This window comes from Puntigrus tetrazona, chromosome 25, assembly GCF_018831695.1.
Source record: "Puntigrus tetrazona isolate hp1 chromosome 25, ASM1883169v1, whole genome shotgun sequence".
NCBI classification, from domain to species: Eukaryota; Metazoa; Chordata; class Actinopteri; order Cypriniformes; family Cyprinidae; genus Puntigrus; species Puntigrus tetrazona.
This window is the reverse complement of record NC_056723.1, coordinates 16,723,073-16,746,595: the sequence shown is the minus strand read 5'-3', so window position 1 is coordinate 16,746,595 and position 23,523 is coordinate 16,723,073. Positions and strand designations below refer to the sequence as shown.

The following is a 23,523-nucleotide window of genomic DNA, read 5'->3' as shown; positions in this document are numbered from 1 at the left end:
GCATGCAAATATAGTTATTACAATTAAATGGTTGTGCCTACTACATTATTTTCTGTTAGACACGTTGCATTATGATGATTCTGAATTATGAACTAAAGCAAGATCATGCAGATATTGCTAATCCTCTCAATTCCGTATCATACACACAGTGATGCATTCGTTTCAGCCATCAACGCCGAGCACGCCAGAGCTAAACTACAAACAATAAACGGACTTCACCAACATTTTGAGAATGTGATTAAAGATAACGTTCTATCAGTGCTGCTGGAAAATCATAGAAGTTCTGAGGACATTAGTCAAAACATATGAATGCGATCATAAGAATTAGCCACAAATATGCCAAAAGTGTACCGAACTGCCACGAGAGTGTGTTGCAAATTTCACATGACTTCCAAATACATCTGTAGTTTTAAAACCTCTGCCAAGATATTATTACATATTGTACATTAAAGCTAAAGGACAGTTTGCAGACTCGCGCTCACCCTCCACTAATGTAAGCACATTCAGCGTAAGAGGGCGGTTGTGACCCTTACAAATCCCTGCTGGCCTGTCTCCTCTCTAACGAACCTCTCTCCCCAGTGGCGGCCTGTAAAGCTGCAGAGAGAAGATGGTCTCGTGCCGTTTCCACCAGGGAGGACAGAGAGATCCAGCGAGGGAGAGGGAGGGAGGGGGGGCTTGACTTTTATCAGGGTGGGACAAGGTCACACGAACACAATGAACAACTATAGTGCTGTGATGCGCTGTAATTAAACAAAAGACACAGCAGAAACTCGGCTCCTTGTGTCCTGTGCTGCGCTGTCGAACCATTAATCGCATCCAAAATAAAAGTTATTTACATTATATATGTACGTGTACTGTGTATATGTAAATACACACACACTGTATATATTTTGAGAATGTTTATACATTTATATAATCGTAGTCTTATACTTTATATTATACAAAAATACATTTGCTACGTAAACAATTTAAAAACACATGCATGTGTTCGTATTCATATATACGTAATAAATATGCACACGTTACGCAATTTCGCGATTAATCATTTGACGCCACTAATTTGAGCGTGCATTAAACAAATAAGACATAACGAGCAGCTAAAGTAAAATATCATGAGCATATGGTGTAATGTCTCGCGAAAAGCTCTTCTCTAGACTTCATTTTTCCAGCGAACCAATGAGCTGTAGACACTGATGACTTGCCTGAGGTAAATTAAATACTTTTTAAATGAAATATATCCTACACGGACGCATCGTTTCACTTCGGGCTGTTGTTAACCTCCCAGAGCTTTTCTGTAATGGATAGACGCGCTTTATCGGACTCCAAAATGGAAATTCACTCGCCATTTTAAAGCTGGGAAGAGCCAGGACAGATCGGATGTGTCTGTAACGAGAAAGTCTTACGACGCCGAGAATGGCTTGAGGGTGAGTAAATTATGGAGCGATTTTCATTTTTGGATGAAATATCCCTTTAAGGTTTATACATCATATACTCGGACTATACGGCGGAAATGTGCGCTGTCTGCTATACGAAGCATTTGAAGTTAAGTGTCTGGATGATGATATTGTTCAGTGAAGCTTGAGAGCAATAAAGCACAAAGTGGCTGTCACAACCTTTCCTGCGGGGTTGCGTTATAGATGGCATTTATGGTGTTATTTAATTTAATTCGATGCCTTTGGCGTTTTATTAAAGGGTTTTGTGAAAGCTAAAAGTCTTTACCGCACAGATTTGGGCTCCTTCTCGCCCTCACAGAGGAGGATATTGTATGATATCGGGCTCAAACGCATGGATTTATCCGTTCGGCACAACCACAACAGCGAAACATCCTTCGATGTGTTAACGAAACTGAAAAGAGCGCAGTGAATGAGTCAATAAGACGATGGAAAGTGAGTCACATTTACTGGGCGCTTCTCAAGTCTATTACGGCGCTCGGCCCTGAGCTGCTCTGAATCACCAAACAGAAGCGCAAAACAGTCTAGTAAGCAAAAGCCTCTGGGGAAGCGTTTGGGAAAAGAAATCCAGGATTTTACAAAACCCAGCCTCTCCGTGTGTACCTGAAGGCGGCCCGAGCGAAGTGACTAACAGCGGAAATGAGGTTGTTTCAAGAAAACGTCGGCCTGGGTAGTGATTGCTAATGTCATCTCAGGTCAGACAGCTAATTAAGAACGGACTCATTTTTAAGTAACTTGTTTTTGACTGAGCAGACATCCCAAGTGATATAAAAAATGGAATCGTTTCTAATTATAACCACATTTTCGTCCTATTTTTCCAGTAAAAGCTAAATATCCTAGATAAAAGCTTAATGTGTGTACGGTAATAAAACCTGATTTCGGAGAGTGTATTAATTATGAGTTTATTATTTTCATTGCATTTATAAGAGTTTTGGTCGTCTTTTTTACGCCCAAACCTCATTCAATTGGTAGAAACACAATCAAATCGATTAGTCAACGGGGTAAGAAAAAACGCTTAATAAAAATTCATAATATAAGATATACTCTCTGAAAACGTAAGTAGTCCCCATACGTTAGCTAAAATGAAGCATATGCTTAAAATGTACAGCCTAGGCTACATCTGAGTTAATATGTCTATTGCAAAACCTTAAACTACTTTGCTGTCTGCATAGGTTGCTTTCTTACAAAGGCAGTCCTTTAGGAAAAAAAAACTTTTAGCATCCAGAAGTCAAGTTGCACCTACATAAAACAGTCTGGCAAATAATTTCAACATCCAAGCAATTGGGAATTCCACTTTAGGGTGAAAAGGTTTCCCCACAAAGACTTCAAATCTTGACTTTTGTTTGAGCGGTTCCTCACACATTTTCAACCTGCAAAGTTTACCTTTACTCACATTCATTCCCACAGAGCCTGATGTTAGCATACTGCTAAGCTAATGACGCTATATACAGAAACTCGTCGAACAATGCTCGTTTATGCTTTCATCCTACAGCATGCCTTCCGATTGGGCTGAAAGCCATCCTGCCCTTAGGAGAAATAACTATATGGTTTTGCTACAAATAAAAGCACGGTTTACTATAAGTGATCCTGCTACACCGACCAGTTTAAAACTGTGGCAAAACGGTGGCTAATTATACAAATGATAATCAATACACCAAAAAAAACGTCACAACACTTTTACTATAATAAAACCACGGCTAGCTTCTGTAAGTGTACACATCTTAGAAGGCAGCATGTATGCTTCTGATGCCTTAAGACACTGTCGAAGCCCACTTGAGGAGCTTTAAATGGTTCAAAACACACTTTTTTGTGCGTATATCTTCCGTGGTTTATTTGCTTGTTTCCATCCATTCATTAAGACTCAGAGAAACGTCAATATTTTAGAAACGTCTAGTCAAAGCAGAGGGTAACTAATGAAGTTTACGCACTCGATTTTTGCCCCTTTTCGATTTGTGTTTTCACCGGTATTGGACAAGCAGGTCTTACTAGACAGAATTTTGTCCCGTCAGCTCCTATACGGCAGCTACTCTGTAAAGCAATTAAGCAATTGATCTGGAGAAGACTCATTTTGTGCTTACTGGCCTGTCGATAGCTCAAAGGGGAATGATTTAGCCATTATTATTATTTTTAGCCCCAATTCCACCGGGGATCTTCTTTCCATCAGCTCGTTTCCGGGTTTGTCTTACACCCACGATCTACAGGAAATAAATACTGGACGATTCTGCTATTGACGCAGGCGGTCCGTTGGCCTTTCAGAGGATTTCCTCGACGTCTGATCTAAACAGCTCAGGTCGGTAGAATCAGGCTGAAGATGCAGCACTGGATGACAAGCGCGGTGACTTTTAAAGCAGATGAATCTATGCGTCGGCATCCACTTCTTTCTGTCTCCTTTTCTAGCATAAATAGACTCCGAACCCGCCGAGCAGTCTGCTGTCCGAAAGACTGAGAGGAGAGCAAACGTACTCCGACTTTGAGGAGGCCTGCATGGAGATCCGGATGACACCAATGTTGAAGGTTGAACTGTACCGATTTAAAAACGCTTCAGAAAGCATGGGCGGAAAGTTTGATGGATGGGAATACACCGGATTTGATTTCCGAACTGTACCTATACCTGTCTGAAATCACACTTCACATACTGCTTGCTCACTATATAGTGCACCATCCTCGCATGTCTCAGTATGAGTGCATTCGGGTTAAATATAGAGCGGTTTTATTAAAGCTCGTTAATGTTAACTAAAAACTAAAACTATGCAAAACACAAATAGTATATGACAAACTAGAAAATCTAAAATTAGCACAAAAACTACTAAGTAATACCAAATAAAAAGTATTTTCTAAAATGAAAAATAAAAATGAAACCTTAAATTGTAATATAAAATCTACCCTAATAAAATGACAAAATGACATAAAAGTACTAAAAAGTAAGCTAAAATACGAAATGAAAATGGAAAATTTATTTATTCAAAATATTAATACTAATTATTTGTATATATATTTCACAAATAGTAATACTGAAATAGCACTGAATTATTAAAGTGAAACTCTGAATTATTAATGTGAAAGACTGAATTATGAATGATTAAATAATAATAAACTTAAGTTCAAGCACTTAAATTAAAAGAAGGATAGATACAAATATAAAGCTCATCCAAAATATTAATATATATATATATATATATATATATATAAAAATGTATTTTACAAATAGTAATACTGGAAAATATACAAATAAACTTAAGTTTAAGCTGAATCTGAACAATCCAGTTCTAAATCTTAAACTCAATTTTAAATGAATCAAACAGTAATATTTAAAATTATAAACTAACAAAAACAAACAAAACGATTAAAAGTGTACCTACAATTTTTATGAAAACTGAAATATAAAACAAAGCTAGTTTAAAAAATATTAGTAAAACCTATAATATTTTAGAAACAATACTAAACACTTATTTTAATAAAATATAAGTTTTAGCTACACAATTAGCACCTGTAAATACACAAAAACTAAAACTAGCAATATAAAAAAAATCTAAAGTAAAAAAAAGTGTATATGAATAAAAAGCAATTACTAACAATGACTAATATAAAAAAAAAAAAAAAAAAAAGCCAGTTTGAAGTGATCCAAACTTTAATAAAAAATAACACTAATTGTAATCAGTGAAATCTCAATTAAACACGGCGTTCAGTGTTAAACACAGTGTTAGAGTTAGCAGTGTTAGCTCGAGACTCAAATGCATCACCCTACAGAGGGTGACAGTAGATTAATTAAGCACTTTTAATTAGCCTCATGAGCTGGGGGCCAAACGATTTAAACGCACATTGTTCAGATCATATCCTCCAACCAGTAATAATCCTTCCGAGATACCGTTCACGTCGCTTCGGCTTCCAGGCAGCCTGGGAAGTCTGGGTAAACACAATAGCTTTTCATAAATGGTAGGGAGATGAGAAACAATGGATGCTGGAGATAAAGCTGGCACGAAGGGATCTGGAGGACGGATATACAGCTAAAACGCGGTCTCTAGCTCCCTCGTGGTGATTCTGATAACATAGACGCTTTGATGTGGCGGCATATAATTAATTTCTATGCTTCTTGAAGTTAGTTCGTTCTGGTAGGTGCTGGCCTCGAATCAGAAAAAAACTAAACTGGACTTTCTGGTGAAGCTGAAGGGGGCGCCACATGAAAGAATCATATTTTGGCGTGCTCTATAACCACAAGTACTAGCAAAAAAGTGTACAATAGTTACACAAAAACAATAACCTTTAGCACATCCCAGCTAGATGCCTGTAGCTTGTTCTGCGACAAACTGGAAGCTCATTTAAATTGCGGCAGCTTTTCTGTTCTGCAGACACTGAGGAAAGTGTGCTGACTTTGGTCCAAGGCTCCATGCTTCCCTCCATCCATATGCAATACTGAATATTTTAAAGACATAACATTGAAAATGAAGCAGAACGTACAAGTGAGCTCGAGGGATTTGTTGGCAAACTTTAAGACATGAGCCTGGCATTTTTTATAATAACTTTTTACAAACTGTTATTAAGACACGATGCCGTGATGAAAATGTACCTAACTTTCCAGTAAATAAATAAATCAAATCAATCTCAATTCAGCATACATACACATTATATTATAAATTGTATTAAAATTGTTTAAATAAGAATAGCATTTGGGCCAGAATAATATAATATAATATAATAATAAATGGTAAAATATTAGCAATCATGCACAGTCTGTAAAATATTTTTATATAATAAAACACACACCCACACACGTTTAAAAAAGTTTTAAATAATAATAATATATTAATAATATACAATATTTATATTCAATATGCTACATACGTTTATTCCTTGTATTTTATTCTTATTTATTTACACATCCTAATACAATGTAAAAAATAATATTAACAACTGCACGTAAATGATAACATGGTAACGTTCATAATATTAATATGATACACAAAATGCTTAAAGGGCTTACAGGCCACTTAAGAGACACTGCAGGTGAATAGGGTAAAAAAAACTAACAGTTATCACCTTACTTTGATTACATTGATAATTGCAAACATTTTTTGCCTGATAAGTTTTCTAAAATATGCAAATGAGGCATTATTTAATGAAATATGCACAATTTTTGAAACAGAGAAAGTGCTATCCAACAAACACTTATCGTTGTCTTTTAGATGTTTTCTTTCAACTAGTCTAGAAAAAATATTTTCCACTAGAAAATAGATTTCACGAAAAACCTGAAAAACCCAAAAACTCAAATTTGAGAGGTGCATGTAAAAACAAGGCTTCTGCCTGCAGTGTCCCCCCTGAAACTACTTTAACCTCTTATGTTTGTAGGTGGGGTTTTTTTATAACTGGCTTAAGTTTATGTTACAAAGTCCCGGACAAATGGATATTTGTGCCCCTGCCAGCATCTAAAACACATCAAGTTGGTCTTTCCAACAGCAGACTCTTCACTCAACACATCTATAATCTCGACAAATTTCTCATGCTTCCAGCAAACGAAGTACCGATGGATTTTACAGCATCTTGTTTGACGCACACTCTCGGTGCCATTAAGAGGATTGTGAAGGAAAACAATTAACAAATATGGCAAAGGCGGAGCAAAGAAGCTCCTATCGGTCGGCTCCGTGGGGGGTAGTTGGGGGTAAAAGCGCAGAGGTGAAGGAAGAGAAATCAGCCGGGAGCTAATCTACCGCACTGCGCAAAAAAAAAAACACACACACACACAACAATGTAATAAATCTCCTCTACGTCGCCAATCAATTCCACTGAATTCCCATGTGTTTCTCATTGAGGGTTAAGGAGAAGGTCTACATGTTCCAGACTCCATCCAGAGATGAGAAGCCAAGTATATATGTGTGCGTCCGACAGGGTTACGTTAGTCACCAGAGGGCAGCGGTAAACACAGAGTGAGTCATTCTTCAAAGAGTGACAGGTGCATTAAAAATGTCTCTTACGTCCCATTCCAAGAAAATGCCTCCTGTCATGTCCTTACTCACAAATTACGTATTCAAGTGCATATAACTGAAAAGAAAACGCGTCATTCCATAGATCATCTGGAATTTCAGGTTGGAGATTGAATCGAAGCGGAGCAATTACAGGCTCAAGTCCGCAATCGCTTTAAGTTGTTTTCATCAAGCCCATAAACAAGAATGATGCTTTCCTATACGGCCATGAATGTCCTTCGTATGAACATCTATCGGAGTGACAGTAAAGGACGACCTTGCCTTTTCAGAAATGGCATGCGTGGAAAACATAAAAAGGCTTGATGTCATGGGAAAAAAAAAATCTTGCTGATGGAGGAGGAACATCTAGAAAGCATTGTATTACAGAGACGCCTATAGCAGCTAGAACACCCTAGCAACCACATAGCAACATCTTAGCAACCAATCATCCAAAACTTCTAATATTATCCTAATAGCCAGCCAGAAAACTGTAGAGAAAGGAGCAACCACCCAGAACGCCATAACAACCAGCCAGTAAACCCTAGCAACATACTAGTAATTACACAGAACACCCCAGCAACCACACAGAACGCCCTAGAAACCCCTAATATCAACATAACAACCAACCATAAAACTAGAGATAGGACCAATTATCCAGAACACCCTAGCAACAGATCACCGAAGCAACCAGCTAGATCACTGTAGAGATTGCAGCAATTACTCAGAACACCCAAGCAAACAGGTAACAACACCCTAGCAACCAGCCAGTACATCCTAGCAACTGTATTTTCCAGCTAGCAAAACAAGCTATACGTTACCTAGATCACCCAAACAACCACCCAAGACACCCTATAAATCCCCAAGAACTCAACAACCAGCCATAACACCATAGCAACCAAACAACACAAAACAACATCCAGGATACCTTAGCAATATACAAAAGAAAATACAACCATTTAAAACACACAATAAGCTAGCTAACAACACTCAGCAACACCCAGAAGACCTTAGTGACCACCAAGAACATGCTCACAACAGCTTACAACACCTCATAACCGGCAAACAACACCTAGAATACCTTAGCGACCATCAAGAACATGCGCATAACCACTTAGCTGGCTAACAAATCCCTGAATACCTTAGCAACCACAAAGAACACACTCACAACCGCTTAGAATGCCTAGTGACTAGTTAACAACACCAGAAAAAAATTGGCAGCAACCAAGAAAACACTCACAACCACTTTGACCACATAATAACAATCTAACAACACTCAGAATACCTTAACAACCACCTAGAACACTCTCACAATCATTTACAGCACCTTGTAACAAACTAACAACACAACAACACCCAGAAAAACCTAGCAACCAACGAGAACACACTCACAACCGCTTAGAATGTCTAGATACTAATAAATGGTGAAGAACACCCCCAAAAAATTAGCGACAACCAAGAAAACACTCACAACCAGATAATAGCTGTCTAACAACACTCAGAATACTTAGCAACCTTCAAGAAGACACTCACCGTTTGGAACACAGAGTAACTAGCTAACAACACACAACAACAACTTAGCGACCAACCAGAACATGCTCACGACCGCTTAGAACGCCTAGAAACTAGTTAACAACACCCGAAAAAAAGTAGTTACCACTAATTTTATCACAAAAAGTAATGCGTTCGATACTTTTTTTGCGATACTTTCTGGGCTGGGATTTCTTGTATGTTTTTAATATAAAAAAAAGTTAACATTTTTGGTAAATGTATTATTTTACTTTAAATACTCATGATTTATCTCAACATGGGGGCAGGGAGCTTTCTGTAAATAAACGGAGAACAATGTAACTGGCGGTACTTATTTGAAAAAGTAACTTTTCTTGTAACTGAAAAATAACGCACATGGTTGACCTTTGGCGACCCGAGTTCGAATCCGCCTGAATTCCTGTCTGCTCTCTACTGCCTGAATAAAGGCATAAAGGTTCACGTATATAACTTAATAATAATAATAATAATGCCTTATTTTACCAAAAAGTCATCTGATCATATAACATGCATTACTATCCCCAACACAAAAAAAAAAAAACGACATTGTAGATTTTATATGATATTTTGTCATTAGCAACTATACAGAATGCACCTTAGGAATGAATGATGCTTACATCCCTTTAGAGTGGAATAACCTCTTAACAACTCTTCATCATAAATACAGTGCAATCTCCGTTAGTCTCTCTCTATATACAGTATATATACACGACAAAGTGTAGTGCTCTTTCACAGCTATCAGAGAAGAAGCTCTGTTACGTAACTTGCTTTAGGAAGGTGAGACTAATGCTGTTCTATAAGCCAGCGTCCCTCAGAGAACAGCTTGAGCAGTGAGGTCACATCTCTCTGCCTGTTTGAATAGGAAAACTCTGCCCTCTACAGGAGGACGGCTGCGATGACCTCTCTCCACAAACACTACGCCAGTCACACAGAAACGAGCTTCGGAGGGGTGCAGGGCACCATCACAACCCATGCATCTGTGTTTTCATTGTACTTTCAGGTTATGCTGCTTATATTTGAAATCAAAAGAGTTAATAATAATACGACTAAAAACGAGACTAGGAGTGCATTGAGAAGAAGAATGAGCGTTTTACCTTGAAGCAAACGTGTACGTCCTTCAAAAGGACTAACTGCAAAAAGCTAAAAGGAGAGGGAAATATCTAAAGCGCGAGTGTGTTTTGGAGTGTGCAGTCGTTCGGGTTCGCCCGGATGAGGAGACGCTCCAGTCTCAGCAGCATATGGCGGCTCAGTGGGAGCTCCATGCAGATCTCACTCATGAAACGCAGCACAAACAAGCCCGGCCCGACACGAGCTGACCGCCCTGACACCTACACACAGACCCAATCAAAGGCTGAAGACACACCACATCAAATCAACAAAGACGTGACAATGGGGTGAATGAAATAACGTGGCTGTGGCTTGAGTCCAGCAGCAAAGTCCGTCACACACACACACACACACACACACACACACACACACACACACACACACACACACACACACACACACACAGACAAACCTCAGGCGAAATTGCAGTGCACCAAATGCTCGTCTCTGCGTTCATGCCAGTACTCTTGTTAGGAGCTGTCCACCAATATACTGTGGGTTTTGAAATGACCACTGCCAATATCTAGAGGGCAGGTTTGCCTTACAGCTGAGCGGATGCCAGACTACAGCTTACTGTTCAGAAATAAGGTGTATATGAAGTCCATCAAATCACAAATCACATGTATTTGTCATTTTAATTATACTTTAATTGTGAAAAAATTGAAATGGAATTCTTATCAATGTACAATACCAAAAAAATACCTTTTCTTTATATCACTTACTAATATCACTGAAATAACAAACAATAATAATAATAATAATGATAAACAAAAACAATACTACTTCTACTAATAATAATAATAACATTGCCTATTTTATTATGATTATTATTATTGATTTTTTTTATAAATACCGTCTATATATTACCCTGTTTAACATTTAACATTACTCTGTTGAAATATTTAATAACACAAAAGGTATATGTACATACATGTGTGTGCCCTTTTATTACTTTTTTTCATATTACATTATATTACCTTACATTATACTGAGCAAAATACAGCATATTATCCTTTTAATTTGTAATGGTAAAATTTTAATATTACAATATTATAAAATATGACAAATATTACAAAATTCCACATTACATTATGTACAAATTAGTATAAATCAGAATGTTATAATGTATATATAATATAACAGCCATACAGAACCAGCTACCTACAGACACACACACACACACACACACACACACACACACACACACACACACACACACACACACACACACACACACACACACACACACACATATACATATATATATATATATATATATATATATATATATATATATATATATATATATATATATATATATATATATATATATATATATATATATATATATATATATACATATGTGTGTGTGTCGGACTGAACTGAATGTGTAAATTTGGTAGAAGTAGATTTACTCAGTAGATGTGTTTCGTGAATGTGGTCCGGGAACATCGGAGGTAAGCATCCACACAAAGACAACCCGCTTCACGTAGAGTAAGAGAGGACAGAACAGCACTAGAGTAGTAGAGGGTGCATGGCGGTGAAGCATCTTTGTGTCTGAGATCTCCAGGGGCTTAATACCACTCAGCTGAGGAGGCAGAATCCCTTCCATTAGAGCAAATTAACAACAGCACGACTGGTGGGGGGTCAGTAGTAACCGTTTAGCTGATCGCTCACCAGAATCTACTCATCAAATCCAACTGCCTTTAGCAGATCCGTCATCCGCTAGACGAGGACTCTGAGCGATATACCTGAGAAATTAAAAACAGCACCGCCGAGTCATTTGCGTCCGAATCGAACCGTTTGTGCTCGGCTCTGACAGCCGGTCAATAACAGATCGATGGCGTGAGTCATCTGAGATTTTGGATTGATTTCGTTTATTAGCGTGCACGACCGTCGTGAAAAACACAAGCACGCGGGCTTGATTGGGATTTATTGTGGACGGATGCGTTGGCACACCTGAGCCACAGAGACGTGTCGATGACTGGAACCCAGCTGATCTTCCGCTTCCAAACTGGGCTCGGATTCCAGAATCCTTTAGTCATAAATCCAGCACGGATGCCAATATGGTCACTGGGATTTACAGCTGACCCCGTATTTCACCAGCGTGTCACAGAGAGCATGTGGGAAACTGGCAGAGGCGGTCGTTCAGGACGGCCGGTGTTATTTAACTGCTGTATTTTCATCGATTTTGAATTAGAATACATTCTGTTATCTTCTGTTTCCTCTTTAATTTTAAGTTTCAGCAATTTTATCGGATTTTTTTTCATGTTTATGTAATCTAATAGTTTATGCTGTTAGTTTAAACCAAACTAAAACATCTGAAGTGAAATCAGCTTACACGTTCATATATGTATATTTATTTACATATATTAGTTATTACTACATAACATATGGGTATACTTTATATACTAATTATGTGTGTATATATAATGAAATATAAATAAATATATAAATTAAAAACATGCATGTACACATTTAGGACAATATGCTATGTTTATATATTAAATATACTTGTATATAATATAAAATATGATCATATAAATATGTAAATATTTTCAAAATATATACTGTATGTGTGTTTATTTATATATATATACACATAATAAATAAAAAGCACATACATAATATTTGAAGAAAATATTTTTCTATTAAAGTTTTTCATTTATTTTTTAATTAACAATTATTTATTTTCTTTTTGAGTTAACATTAACCCTGATAAAAACCTAAGTACTATTAAACTCCCAGCTATATTATATTTGATTGCACTTGATGAACCTTGATTCCACAAATAATAATTGAACTGAACTGAGATTGATGATGATGAACTGAATCAATGACAAACGGACTTCAACAGAAAAGTCTTTTACACTATTACTCTATTTTTCTATTTAATCCTGTAAAGCTGCTGTGACACAATCCGTATCGCCTCGACTCGACTGTTAATCACCTTACTCTTAAGTCCATTTCAGAAAATGAATTGCATTGAATTTCTATTTAGAATGAATACAACAACAAAAAAAAGTATTAAATCAAATATACAATAAAATTAAATACTGAAATGAAGACCAGTCACGTTTCCATATATACATTTTAAGGACATATAATTTTAAATATTTAACTCATGTATTTATTTATTATTCAATTATTTGTATAATGTAAAATGTCTAATATTTATGCATTATTATCATTATTAGAATTTACAGCTTTTGTCCTCCACTATTGTAATGTATGTATTGAAGTATTCTTTTCACGGGAGACAGATAAATGGAAGCAGATGACCTTCACATGTGCCGCTCAGCAAACCTGGACGACAAGGATGGGATCTCTAGATTTTATCATCAGGAATCGATTCACTCCCTTTTCTATTAACTGAAATTAACTGTCGACAAAGCAATGTGTTGTTTAAAAGGAATTTGAAGAATTTAAAAAAAACCTCCAAAAAACTCATTTATTTAGTTCGTTTTGTTCATCTGAATATGTCCTTACGGAACACAGAGTGATGGTTTTGGCAAGATACCTAAATTTTTTCAATAAAGCGTTATATGGATTCAACTCCAGTAGGGCTTTCTGTACATAACTCACTCGCTGCGACAAAGGGAGGTGTGCATAGATGAACAATGGAGTCAATAAGACGCTTCAGCATCAATAAAACCTAATTACTTCTCTCCTTGAAATGCTGTTGATCTGCAAGCTAGTTGACTAATGTGTCTACCGCTGTAATGCCCAATGAATCATTCTATTGAGTCGATTCTTTAAAACGATTCAGTCAAATCAACTCGCGGTTGTTTGAGTAGCACATATGCGATGGAAGACTTTTGGGAGTATCAAAACAACAATCTGAAGACAAAAACTGCATCTGGTAACATCGCTGAATGAATCATTTTTAATCTTTAGTGAACTGATTCATTAAAATGATTCAAGTTATTATCGAGTGTCATATCATTGGTCTATTTAAAGTGCTGTACGAGTCATAAAACTTTAAACCTTGTGCGTGTCATATATGTGCAAACGATCCATCCTTGCATATCAATACCACAAGTTTTCGTTTTTATCTGGCGTACTATTTATACATATTTTCATGAGACCACGCTGGAAAATTCCTGTAACAGACGTTTCTTTTAAAACTGCTAGTGTGAACAAATCATGAATTGCTTCTATCACAGCAACCATTTTCACATTACATAATCCTAATAGTTGATGTAAAATAGGCCAATACAGATTGATGGTGACATAAATGTGTACTGACAGTGGAGTCAGCAAGATCCTATTAGAGAGCTGTCAAACTGCAGGCTGTATCTTGGAATAAAAACATACAATGAATTCTATAACCAGTAAACTTCTAGACACCATACAGTGATGCCAGTAACGGTAGCTTTTCCCACTACTAGCTTCTCATTTTTCAGTCATTTTGGTAATGACTGTTACCTTGTGTCATAGTATATTTAATAGATACATGAAGTCTATAACCCTTACGTTCCTACAGGTGTTGTTTTAATAAGAAGAGTAACCACAGAAAGGTCATTGAAAACAGTGATGATATAACGTTGCAGAACTGCAATAGTGAGCATGTGCGTCCGTTACTAGTTATATCTGTGTATTAATATAGATGTATATATATTAGTTTGAGTAATATCTGTAGACTGAATGTTTTAAGTGCTCCATATGTCGAGGTTTGTGAAGGCTTGAGGGGGCACACGTGGTCACATGGACTTCCCAATTTTCAGACTCTGACCTGACAGCTGGATCGCTCTCAGCGGGGCCCCTCTGGCTCCGATAAACCAATCATCCTTATGCACATGCACACACACACACACACACACACACACACACACACACACACACTCACACACACACCACCAGAAACACATGAATTCAGTACTGCATACTTATACCGAACATATGGACATCCAATATGCACAACACCATGCATCACAGATCACAAATAAAATAAACACATTTCTGCGCACATACTGTATAGCCTAGACTCTGAAATGCACATTCAGAGTCACGTTGTTTAATGTTTACTCACTGATCAGAATACACACACACAGATCTGATGGGGTGAAAATGACATTAGCAATGGGGAAAATCTACCTCTTAATTTTTTTAATTCAATTTTGTTACAATTTTAAATAGGCTGTCAACCCTGTTACTTACGTAATTATGTCTACATTTAAATCAAAATGAATTTAGCTTGAAATCACAGCTTATTTTATACGTTTTATGACGTCATTATGGCATATTATAGCTCTTCACCACACACCAACACACTTCTGGAAATGGGTTTTCACAGTAAGTGCATTACAAACATAACATAAAATATCATTTTTGAACACATACAGTATACACTCTGAAATGCATTTCCGGGGAAATTTACTGATATTAGAAATCACACATGTAGATTTGCTGGGATAGAAATAATACATTAGTTATGGACTTAAAATGCATGTAGTTTCCAGTTTTGAAATGGAGATTTGTAAAGTATTTCATCTGTCAACCCTGTTACTTTTCTGGGGATGTAAAAACTGATTCAGTTTCAAATAACTCAATATAAATGTGTACATTTTAATATAAGTTAGAATACAGTTATCTTCTCAGATAAGTAACAGGGTTGATTTTTCTATTTAATTTGAGATTACAAAATATAAACTTCAATGATTTCAATGTTGAATTCAATGCTGATGTTTCTAATTAGATTATCAGATGTTTAACATATCCATCTTATCCTTGAAAGGTGATAAAAGTAATGTAACAGGGTTGACAATTTTACAGGTTTCATTTGAGATAAGCTTTTGTTTATTTATTTTGTACAGTGTCATTGAACTACAAGGTAGGTTGAAAGAAAGAAAATAACACGTTTAAATTTCTACAAATATTCACTTCTTAAATCTAAAATGTTTGCAGATCCAGGTAACAGGGTGGGCCATTTGAGACAGAAACCGAGAGACTGAATACAATGATAAAAATAAGAACATCTCAACTTGTCCTTACATCTTAAAATAATGTGAATGTGATTTCCAATTTATGAAACAGTTCATTATTTTAAAAAGGTACATATTACGAAAACAGGGTTGATACAACCTGGAGGCATTTTCAAGGGTTTTTCACATGCATATGAGGAACAAAAACAGCACCTGTTTTACAGAATGGCCCCGTGACAGTAAACATGCGTCTTCTCCTCTTTCACCGATCAACGTGAAACACACACTCTCTATACATATGCGCACACACACACACACACACACACACACTGCACACAATGCACGCGCAGAACAAAATGTTCTCTCTCTCCATCCCATCATGCTCTAGGGACCCTCTCGCCATAGTGTTGAGCTTCCAGCGACACTCAAGGTAACGTCACCCCAATTCAAAGAAAAAAAAACACCTCCTATACTCATTCCCCTCCCATTCACTGTCTCTATGACATATAGGTGAGCTACACCTCCCTCCCCTCCCGCTCCTCCTCCTCCTCTTTGTGTCTTTTCAGCTGCTGCATTTTCCCCTCTCCTCAGAGTGCGCACCTCATTCAAGGGTAACCCCCTCTCCTCGCCTCTCACGTGCTGGGACACCTCTGTCCCCATTCCTGTCTTAGCTCTCTCAGCCCATCTCACATATGCAGATCGGTTAATTCAACTGCAGTCTCGACTCCGCTGCAAATGCAGCTGCAGCACTTTTGCCACACTGAGCAGGGCGCTAAGTGCTTACGCTGGTGTTTTTGGCGAAGACAGTGAGCGCTCCTGTTCATACACTGCAGCCCAAAATGTGTGTCGCTATATGTTTCATAGTTCTAAAAGGCCACGTTAGCATGCTAACAACAGATTAGCATGCAACTGTTTCAAATGTTTCACGTGAGTTCTTGTGAGCAATGGTGCAAATGTTTTTAGGGTAATTAGCTAAATCATTGTGGATTAATAGCACCCTTTGGATTATCTTAAAGATTAGCATTAGCTTTGTTTGCAGACCTCCATGTGGCTTTTGCAGCAAAACACTTTCACACTGCAGAACAGCTGAGAGAGCTGGAAAAATGCTGCTTGAAAAATATATCACGTACGTGTCCTTTTGTATTCATATCCTGAAATTATGACTGTATCAACTACAGCAGCAAGTAAATTTAAAGGTACCATGAAGTAATATACCTAATGGTGTCATTTTAATTCTTATTACAGTCTGTTTTGTTCTTTCTTGTTTAGTTGTAAGAGGTATATCTAAAATAGTTGAGAAAGACACGTCAAATACTTGTGGCCTTGTTTCCCTATACCTTTAATGAACATTAACAAAGCTTCAAAATGAAACAAAATGCACCATAAAAGTGTCATAAAACCTGTGCACTATATTCTCTCTATACATTATAAAGCTAAGATGTGCTATAAGACGAACATATAAAAAAAACATTTCGGTCACTTTTGCTTACCCAGTGTTTTACATTCGTTTTCATTTCTTTGAAAAAAAAAAAAAAAAAAAAAAAGCCACTTCAAAAATTCACCTTTTGTAAATAAATATAGTCTCGAGATTTGGAATGGAATGTGGGTGAGATAATAATAACAGGATCATTTTCTTGTGTAGAATTATACCGTTTTATAAAGATGTTATCCTCTAGTTCAAAGGAAATTCAGGAGGATGAATGAATATGCATTTATGAAAATGGCTAATATTTTTTACAGTTACCCTAAAAAAGCGAGGAAAGCCTCGGAGGGGTTACTGAAGCGCAGCAAAACGGTAGTGATATCAATTTACGTCCTATAATAATTTCTGCTCCTGTGCCTTTATTATTGGCTTTCAAGGTGAAATGAAAAAAAAAAAAAAAAATGAATGGAGTGATTGAATGAAGATGAGAAGTAGAGAGCTGATATCGGCAAAAAGGAGAGGAAGGAGGCTGTTCATGAGATGAAGAGATGGATAGAAGGAATGATTGGAAGAGAGAGAGTCTCGCTTGACCAGAGTTATGTGATGCATTTCACGGTGCTGCATTTCTCCTTTGCCCTCTCTCTCTCTCTCCCTCTCCCTCTCTCTCTGCTGTGCGGTTTTCTGCAACCTATGCACTAACAACTGATTCATGCTCTCCATGAGAGAGAGACCGGCACTCGCCAACACAAATGACAGCAGGAGTGGGCGCTCTGCCAAGCGCCGTGACTTCAAACACTCCAATTTTATTGCATGCACATGCATAAATAAAAATCAAAACACTAGTGTTATTAAGGCTTCAAACGCAGCTTATTCTACATATTATTATGCATTTTCTTTATTACAGACCGACAAATCCTGCATTACATTATCTGCTCATCCTACTTAAATTAGAGAAATAGTAATGATTAAAATAGTTTATTTTGTTTTCCATTGTTAATATTTCAGTTGTTCTCAGTCTAAAACTGTATAGATTTGAATAGGTGATAAAAAAAATAAATAAAAATCGCACATTTTGCTCACAAAAATGTTCACGTATTGCAGTCTCCCATGAAACTTTAAAGAGGGGGTCTAATGCCATCTCATGCATTCTAAGTTATTCACATGATTAAAGGGTTACTCCACCCCAAAATGGAGTTTATGATATTTTGAATGAGTCTTGAATAACACAGTCACGGTCCAGAAAAGTATGAAAGACATTGTCAAAATAATCCATCAGACATCAGTGGTTCGACCGTAATAAAAATGTATTCAATATTAGTCTCTCCGTGTCTCTCCACATCACTGTAGAGCCATTTTGGAGAGAAACTGTCATATTTTTAGAGAGAATCATAAAACCGTTTAATTTTTTTTATAAAAATGACTTTTCTCAGAGGAAGGCAAAAGACTGGCACGTGAACCCATTGTTTCCTGGGAGCTTGTACATTTTTGGTTAGCAAATGCTAAATTTAGCGCAAAAGATTTACGAATGAACAACGTATCGGGAAAGCAAAAGTGTTGTGAGCGAAGGCTCTATTTCTCAGGGGAATGCAAAAGTGTTGCAAGGGAACGCAAAGTTTCTTGAGTGAACGCTTGAGTAAAACCAAGTAAAATCGGCTAAGACCACCACACCAATCTAGGCTGATTTATGATGCTTTTACAGCAGGGAATGCAAAAAAAAATGCAAAAAAAAAAAAAAACCCAAATCAAGAGAACCTGAACCCAAGGCAGTTCATAAATATTTTACGAGGTGGCTAATTCGTACCTCACTCTTTTTAAATTGTACATTATTTTACATGTTGCACAGTTCATATGAATTTGAACCCCGCTCCTAAATCACCGGGGTACAAAATCGCACGAGTGAGGTTGTACGGATTCATCCAATTAACCACCTCGTAAAATACCTACGAATTAGTTGCGAGATAGCGTTGCGTCATTGGCAGTCGTCGTGAATAATAATTTGCCTTGCACCATGTAGTCCGCCAGAAGAATCTCTCCAATTATGTGCTTTTAAAACCAATCAGGCGTAAACAAGTTTGCCGCGCCGCTTTTTGGCCCACCGACCACCATTCATCTTAGACGCCACCAAGAAAAGCTCTAGCAGCGACCGAGACGCTTTAGCATCCACACCGCGAAAAAGCCTAGCGACCGAACTCCACGCTTAGCATTCTGGCGACGTGTTTTATGTATTAGCATCGGTGGCTAGCCCTGCTCTCTCTGCAGTGGGTGGTTCTGTGTGTTTCTCTCTGTTCTGTCTTTCAGCAGAGCGAGTGGCAGCAGTAGAGAGGTCTTCACTCAAGCGTTGCTGCGGAATCATCACTCACTGTGTGCCGGAACGTTACTCTCATCAGCTGCGCTTGCCTTTCGAGCCCAGTCAGCAACTTTCCTCCGGCCTGTCTATGTGTGTGTGTGTGTGTGTGTGTGTGTGTGGGTGTGTGTTCTGTTAAGAGAGAAATATGTACAGTATTAAAGAGCAGGGACCTGGACGGTGATACCCCCCTTATTTCACCGAGATGTTCTGGAGAAGCTAGATATTTTAAGCACAGGCAGAGCAACGGCGTTTTAAAGGGGTTTAATGAACCGGTTCTAACTCACTTCACTAAAGCCGACAGCCTTTGTGGAGGAAGCTTTGTTGAAAAGCACATTTGCTCAGTCACTTGGCACTGAACGAACCCGGCCGCCTTTAGCCTGTCAATCGCTCCGGAGGTTTCTGTGTCGCTGCGATATCAACATCCAGGCTGTGTTTCAAAACAACATAGGCCCGTATTGGTTTGAATTAAACGATATGCAGTGACAAAACAACTCAAATCATTAAATCTGAATGACAATTTATGGTCATGTTATGAGCAGTTACACAATTTTGCAAGGGCAGACAGTCGTTTTACCATTATCTGTTTAATTCATTTCAGTTTTCAAGCTTCTAAAATGTTGGATCATTAAATATGTGGGCAAATTTGCATCTGCTTTAAAATGTGCTTTTTTTGCGAGCGATAAATGATGTCGCAAATAGTAACAGTAATTTGAGGAGCGCGAATGTTTGTTAAACGAGTTCGAAATCGATTCATTTAAACACTCTCCTCCCATAAATTTTAAGTCTGAAAGGAAAAACTCACACAAATGGATGTTCAATAAGGCCAGGCGCAAAAATAACTGCGTTCCGCCTTTTCGGCGCTAATTCTTCACTGCGCGGCTTTAGCCAATCCTGACAGTACTATTTTAACACCAAAAGTCTGGTGCAAGCTGTTAGTAAAACTGGCCTTTAAGCGACCAAAGCAAGACATTTATGCACACGCTTTTAGGAATCATCTCATTTATGGGTTAGTCCACAAGGAAATGCACTATACGTAACAAACATAGCATCTAACCGACTGCAGCATGGCAAGCTCTGACAACTCTGAAAGGCTAAGATGATACTCATCGTTAAAAACTCTCACACATCTAGCACTGCGAGTATGTTTCAAGTACAAACAAACTTATTCAAACAGAACCCAAAAGAAGCATTTTTCTAATTAACCTAAAAAAAAAAAAATCCGACAACTGAGATTTTCTCTTCAGAAAACCCCTGTTCAACCAGAAAGACATAATTTCATCCATAATTGCAAAGTGCGAGAGACTCGAACAAGTTGAATTTACTCACGGAAGTCCCACTCAAAGCTCATTACAATAATAATCATGTTAGAGTGCATTTCCTCAGAGGAGGCGAAGCAATTTGTGAGACATCCTGCCATACTTCAAATCCCAGGTGTTTTATATGCAAACGGAAACCCACTCCGGGGTATCCCACTGCAGGAATCAGGTTCGGTAAGGTGCTGCATTAAGTATGAGTCCATGAAGTATCTATGAGGCGTTCAGACAGTCTGTTCAGGGTGAACATGACAGACTCATGTAACATTCATGGTCGGGAAATGTAATTTTAAAAAGAATTTTAGATTAGAGATTTGTTGGATGAGAGTTGGGATAAATACACAGCATGCAAGGAACAGTTCACAGAGAAATGTCAATTCCATCATCATTTAATCACCTTCGTGTAGTACTAAATGTTATTCTCTTTCGTGGAACAAACATGTAGGTGTTTAGTATACGTATGGAAGTGGGTGGGGACCGGGGCGGTTGAGCTCCAAAAGTGACAAAGATGGCAGATACATTTGTTCATTTAAATTTCAGCTTTGTTATGCACACAGTGCTATTAGATGGCTTCAGAAGAGTGGCATGGATTACTTTCTTATGGAACAAAAATGCGCGATGATTCCATAAAATGGAAGAACATGCTGATCGGCAAAATGTGAAGAAAAAACAAAAAAAAAGTAGTATATACAGCCTGAGCATAATATAACAAGTCCTCTGAAACCACGATAACTTTGTGTGAGGAATAAACCCAAACATAAGCCATTATTTGCTGACAGTGTTTCTTTTCACTGCACCAGATAACAGATAACTACTTAAATGTCTGTTTTTTGGTGCAGTTTGAACATTTTATTTTAGCGTTCAATAGAAGAAAATCTAGAAGTTTTCAAAAGAATGACACAAAGGTAAGAAACTATTTTCCTTTTTAAGTGAACTGTCCCCTTAAACGGTATCCATTGACTTCTGCTATACGTTTACAAACACTTATGAATTCACTCCAGCTGTGTGTTCGTTAATAATGTATGCAATAATTGCGAAATAAGTGGACTTATACAATTGTGCATGTCATGTTCACTCTTGCAGAAATTCCCCAGAGCAGCCATGCAGACATACTGGTACATGTGCATTTTCATAAACAAACAGTTACGCGACACACACACACGCAGTGATGGAATCGCTTTTCAAATACATGTATACTTGCACGCTGAGAGCCGACACACAACAACTATGAGCGCAATCTCATTTGAATACATACCGACACACACACACACGCACACAAACACGCCACACACACCCGGCCCCCACACACGGAAGCATTACTGCAGTGGATGCAGTCTTTAACTCACGTTGGAGTCCAGCAGGTCGATGCTGTCCAGGCTCTTGCTGCGGTGGATTCGGCCCTTGATTCTGCGCAGGGATGGTTTGCCGTGGCCCGATCCTCAGATTCCTCCAGCATAGAGAGGGCTTCTGCTTGGAGATGAAACCGTGGATCTTGGGATAGTAACTAAGAAAGTGACAGACAGCACGTGTTAGAATGTGGCGTAAATTTAATCCCCATTTAAAAAATGAGCACAGCCAACTGAGTGAAATGGAGTGAAAGGGGTTTAAAATGCTTACACTGCAGGCCCGTATTTGTCTTTGTCGTGTTTGGGGAAGACCCTGAGATCGAAACACAAGAGAAAGAGAGAAACACTTTCAATATCATGACAACAACTTTGAAAATGAAAATATATGGCAATGTATAAGGGACAGTTCACACAAAATTGACAATTCTGTCATCAATTTTTCGAAAGAATGTTTTAGCTTTATGTCATTGACTTTCATTTTAGGGACATATTTTAACAATATTAAATATTTTTCGTATTATTCATATTTATAATGACAGAATTCTCATTTTGAGGCAAACTGTCTAATTTTCTCAATGTTAAAATAAGTTCTGTTTGATGACAAAAGTGGCATATAAAAAAAAGTAAATGAAGAAAGCATCAAATATAAGCTATTACATAAACTGCCATAAAACTACATAAAGATGTATAAATGCAACAACATATAGATGTTTAATTTGTTGATCTGCACACCGTATGAAATATCATTCACCACCGTACCTTACTATACTTTTTTATAACGTTATTTTATTTAGTTTTTTTTTCTTCAGGACAGGAAAGCATTGCACCAAATGAATCAAATATAAAAGAAAAAATTTCTTAAGTTCTATTAATAATAAAAAAGGGTAGAAATGGCTTTGACGGTTAAAAAAAAGCGCCAAGTGTTTCTACATAAAATCTAAAATGAAATCACAGCTTCCCTACATTCTTCGTTTACATCATTTACCTACAAATGCCTCTTTGTGATAAAAATGAGAACCCTGACCTTGCAGACATTGGGGAGAGGTTATATAATACCCCTGGAGAGCATGGTTTACAGTAGCTGTTGTGGGATGTAAGACAGACCCCGTACAG

At 37.6% G+C, this 23,523-nt stretch overlaps 1 protein-coding gene across 1 annotated transcript in view; it reads right to left on the bottom strand.

The window, feature by feature from the left end:
• The window catches only part of tjp1b (tight junction protein 1b), a 101,207-nt gene that overhangs the window by 56,193 nt on the left and 21,491 nt on the right, over positions 1 to 23,523 (bottom strand). The window contains 4 exon segments of the mRNA XM_043227762.1: positions 22,411 to 22,505; positions 22,508 to 22,540; positions 22,543 to 22,568; positions 22,682 to 22,723. Of these exon segments, the coding sequence (XP_043083697.1) occupies positions 22,411 to 22,505; positions 22,508 to 22,540; positions 22,543 to 22,568; positions 22,682 to 22,723 (196 nt within the window).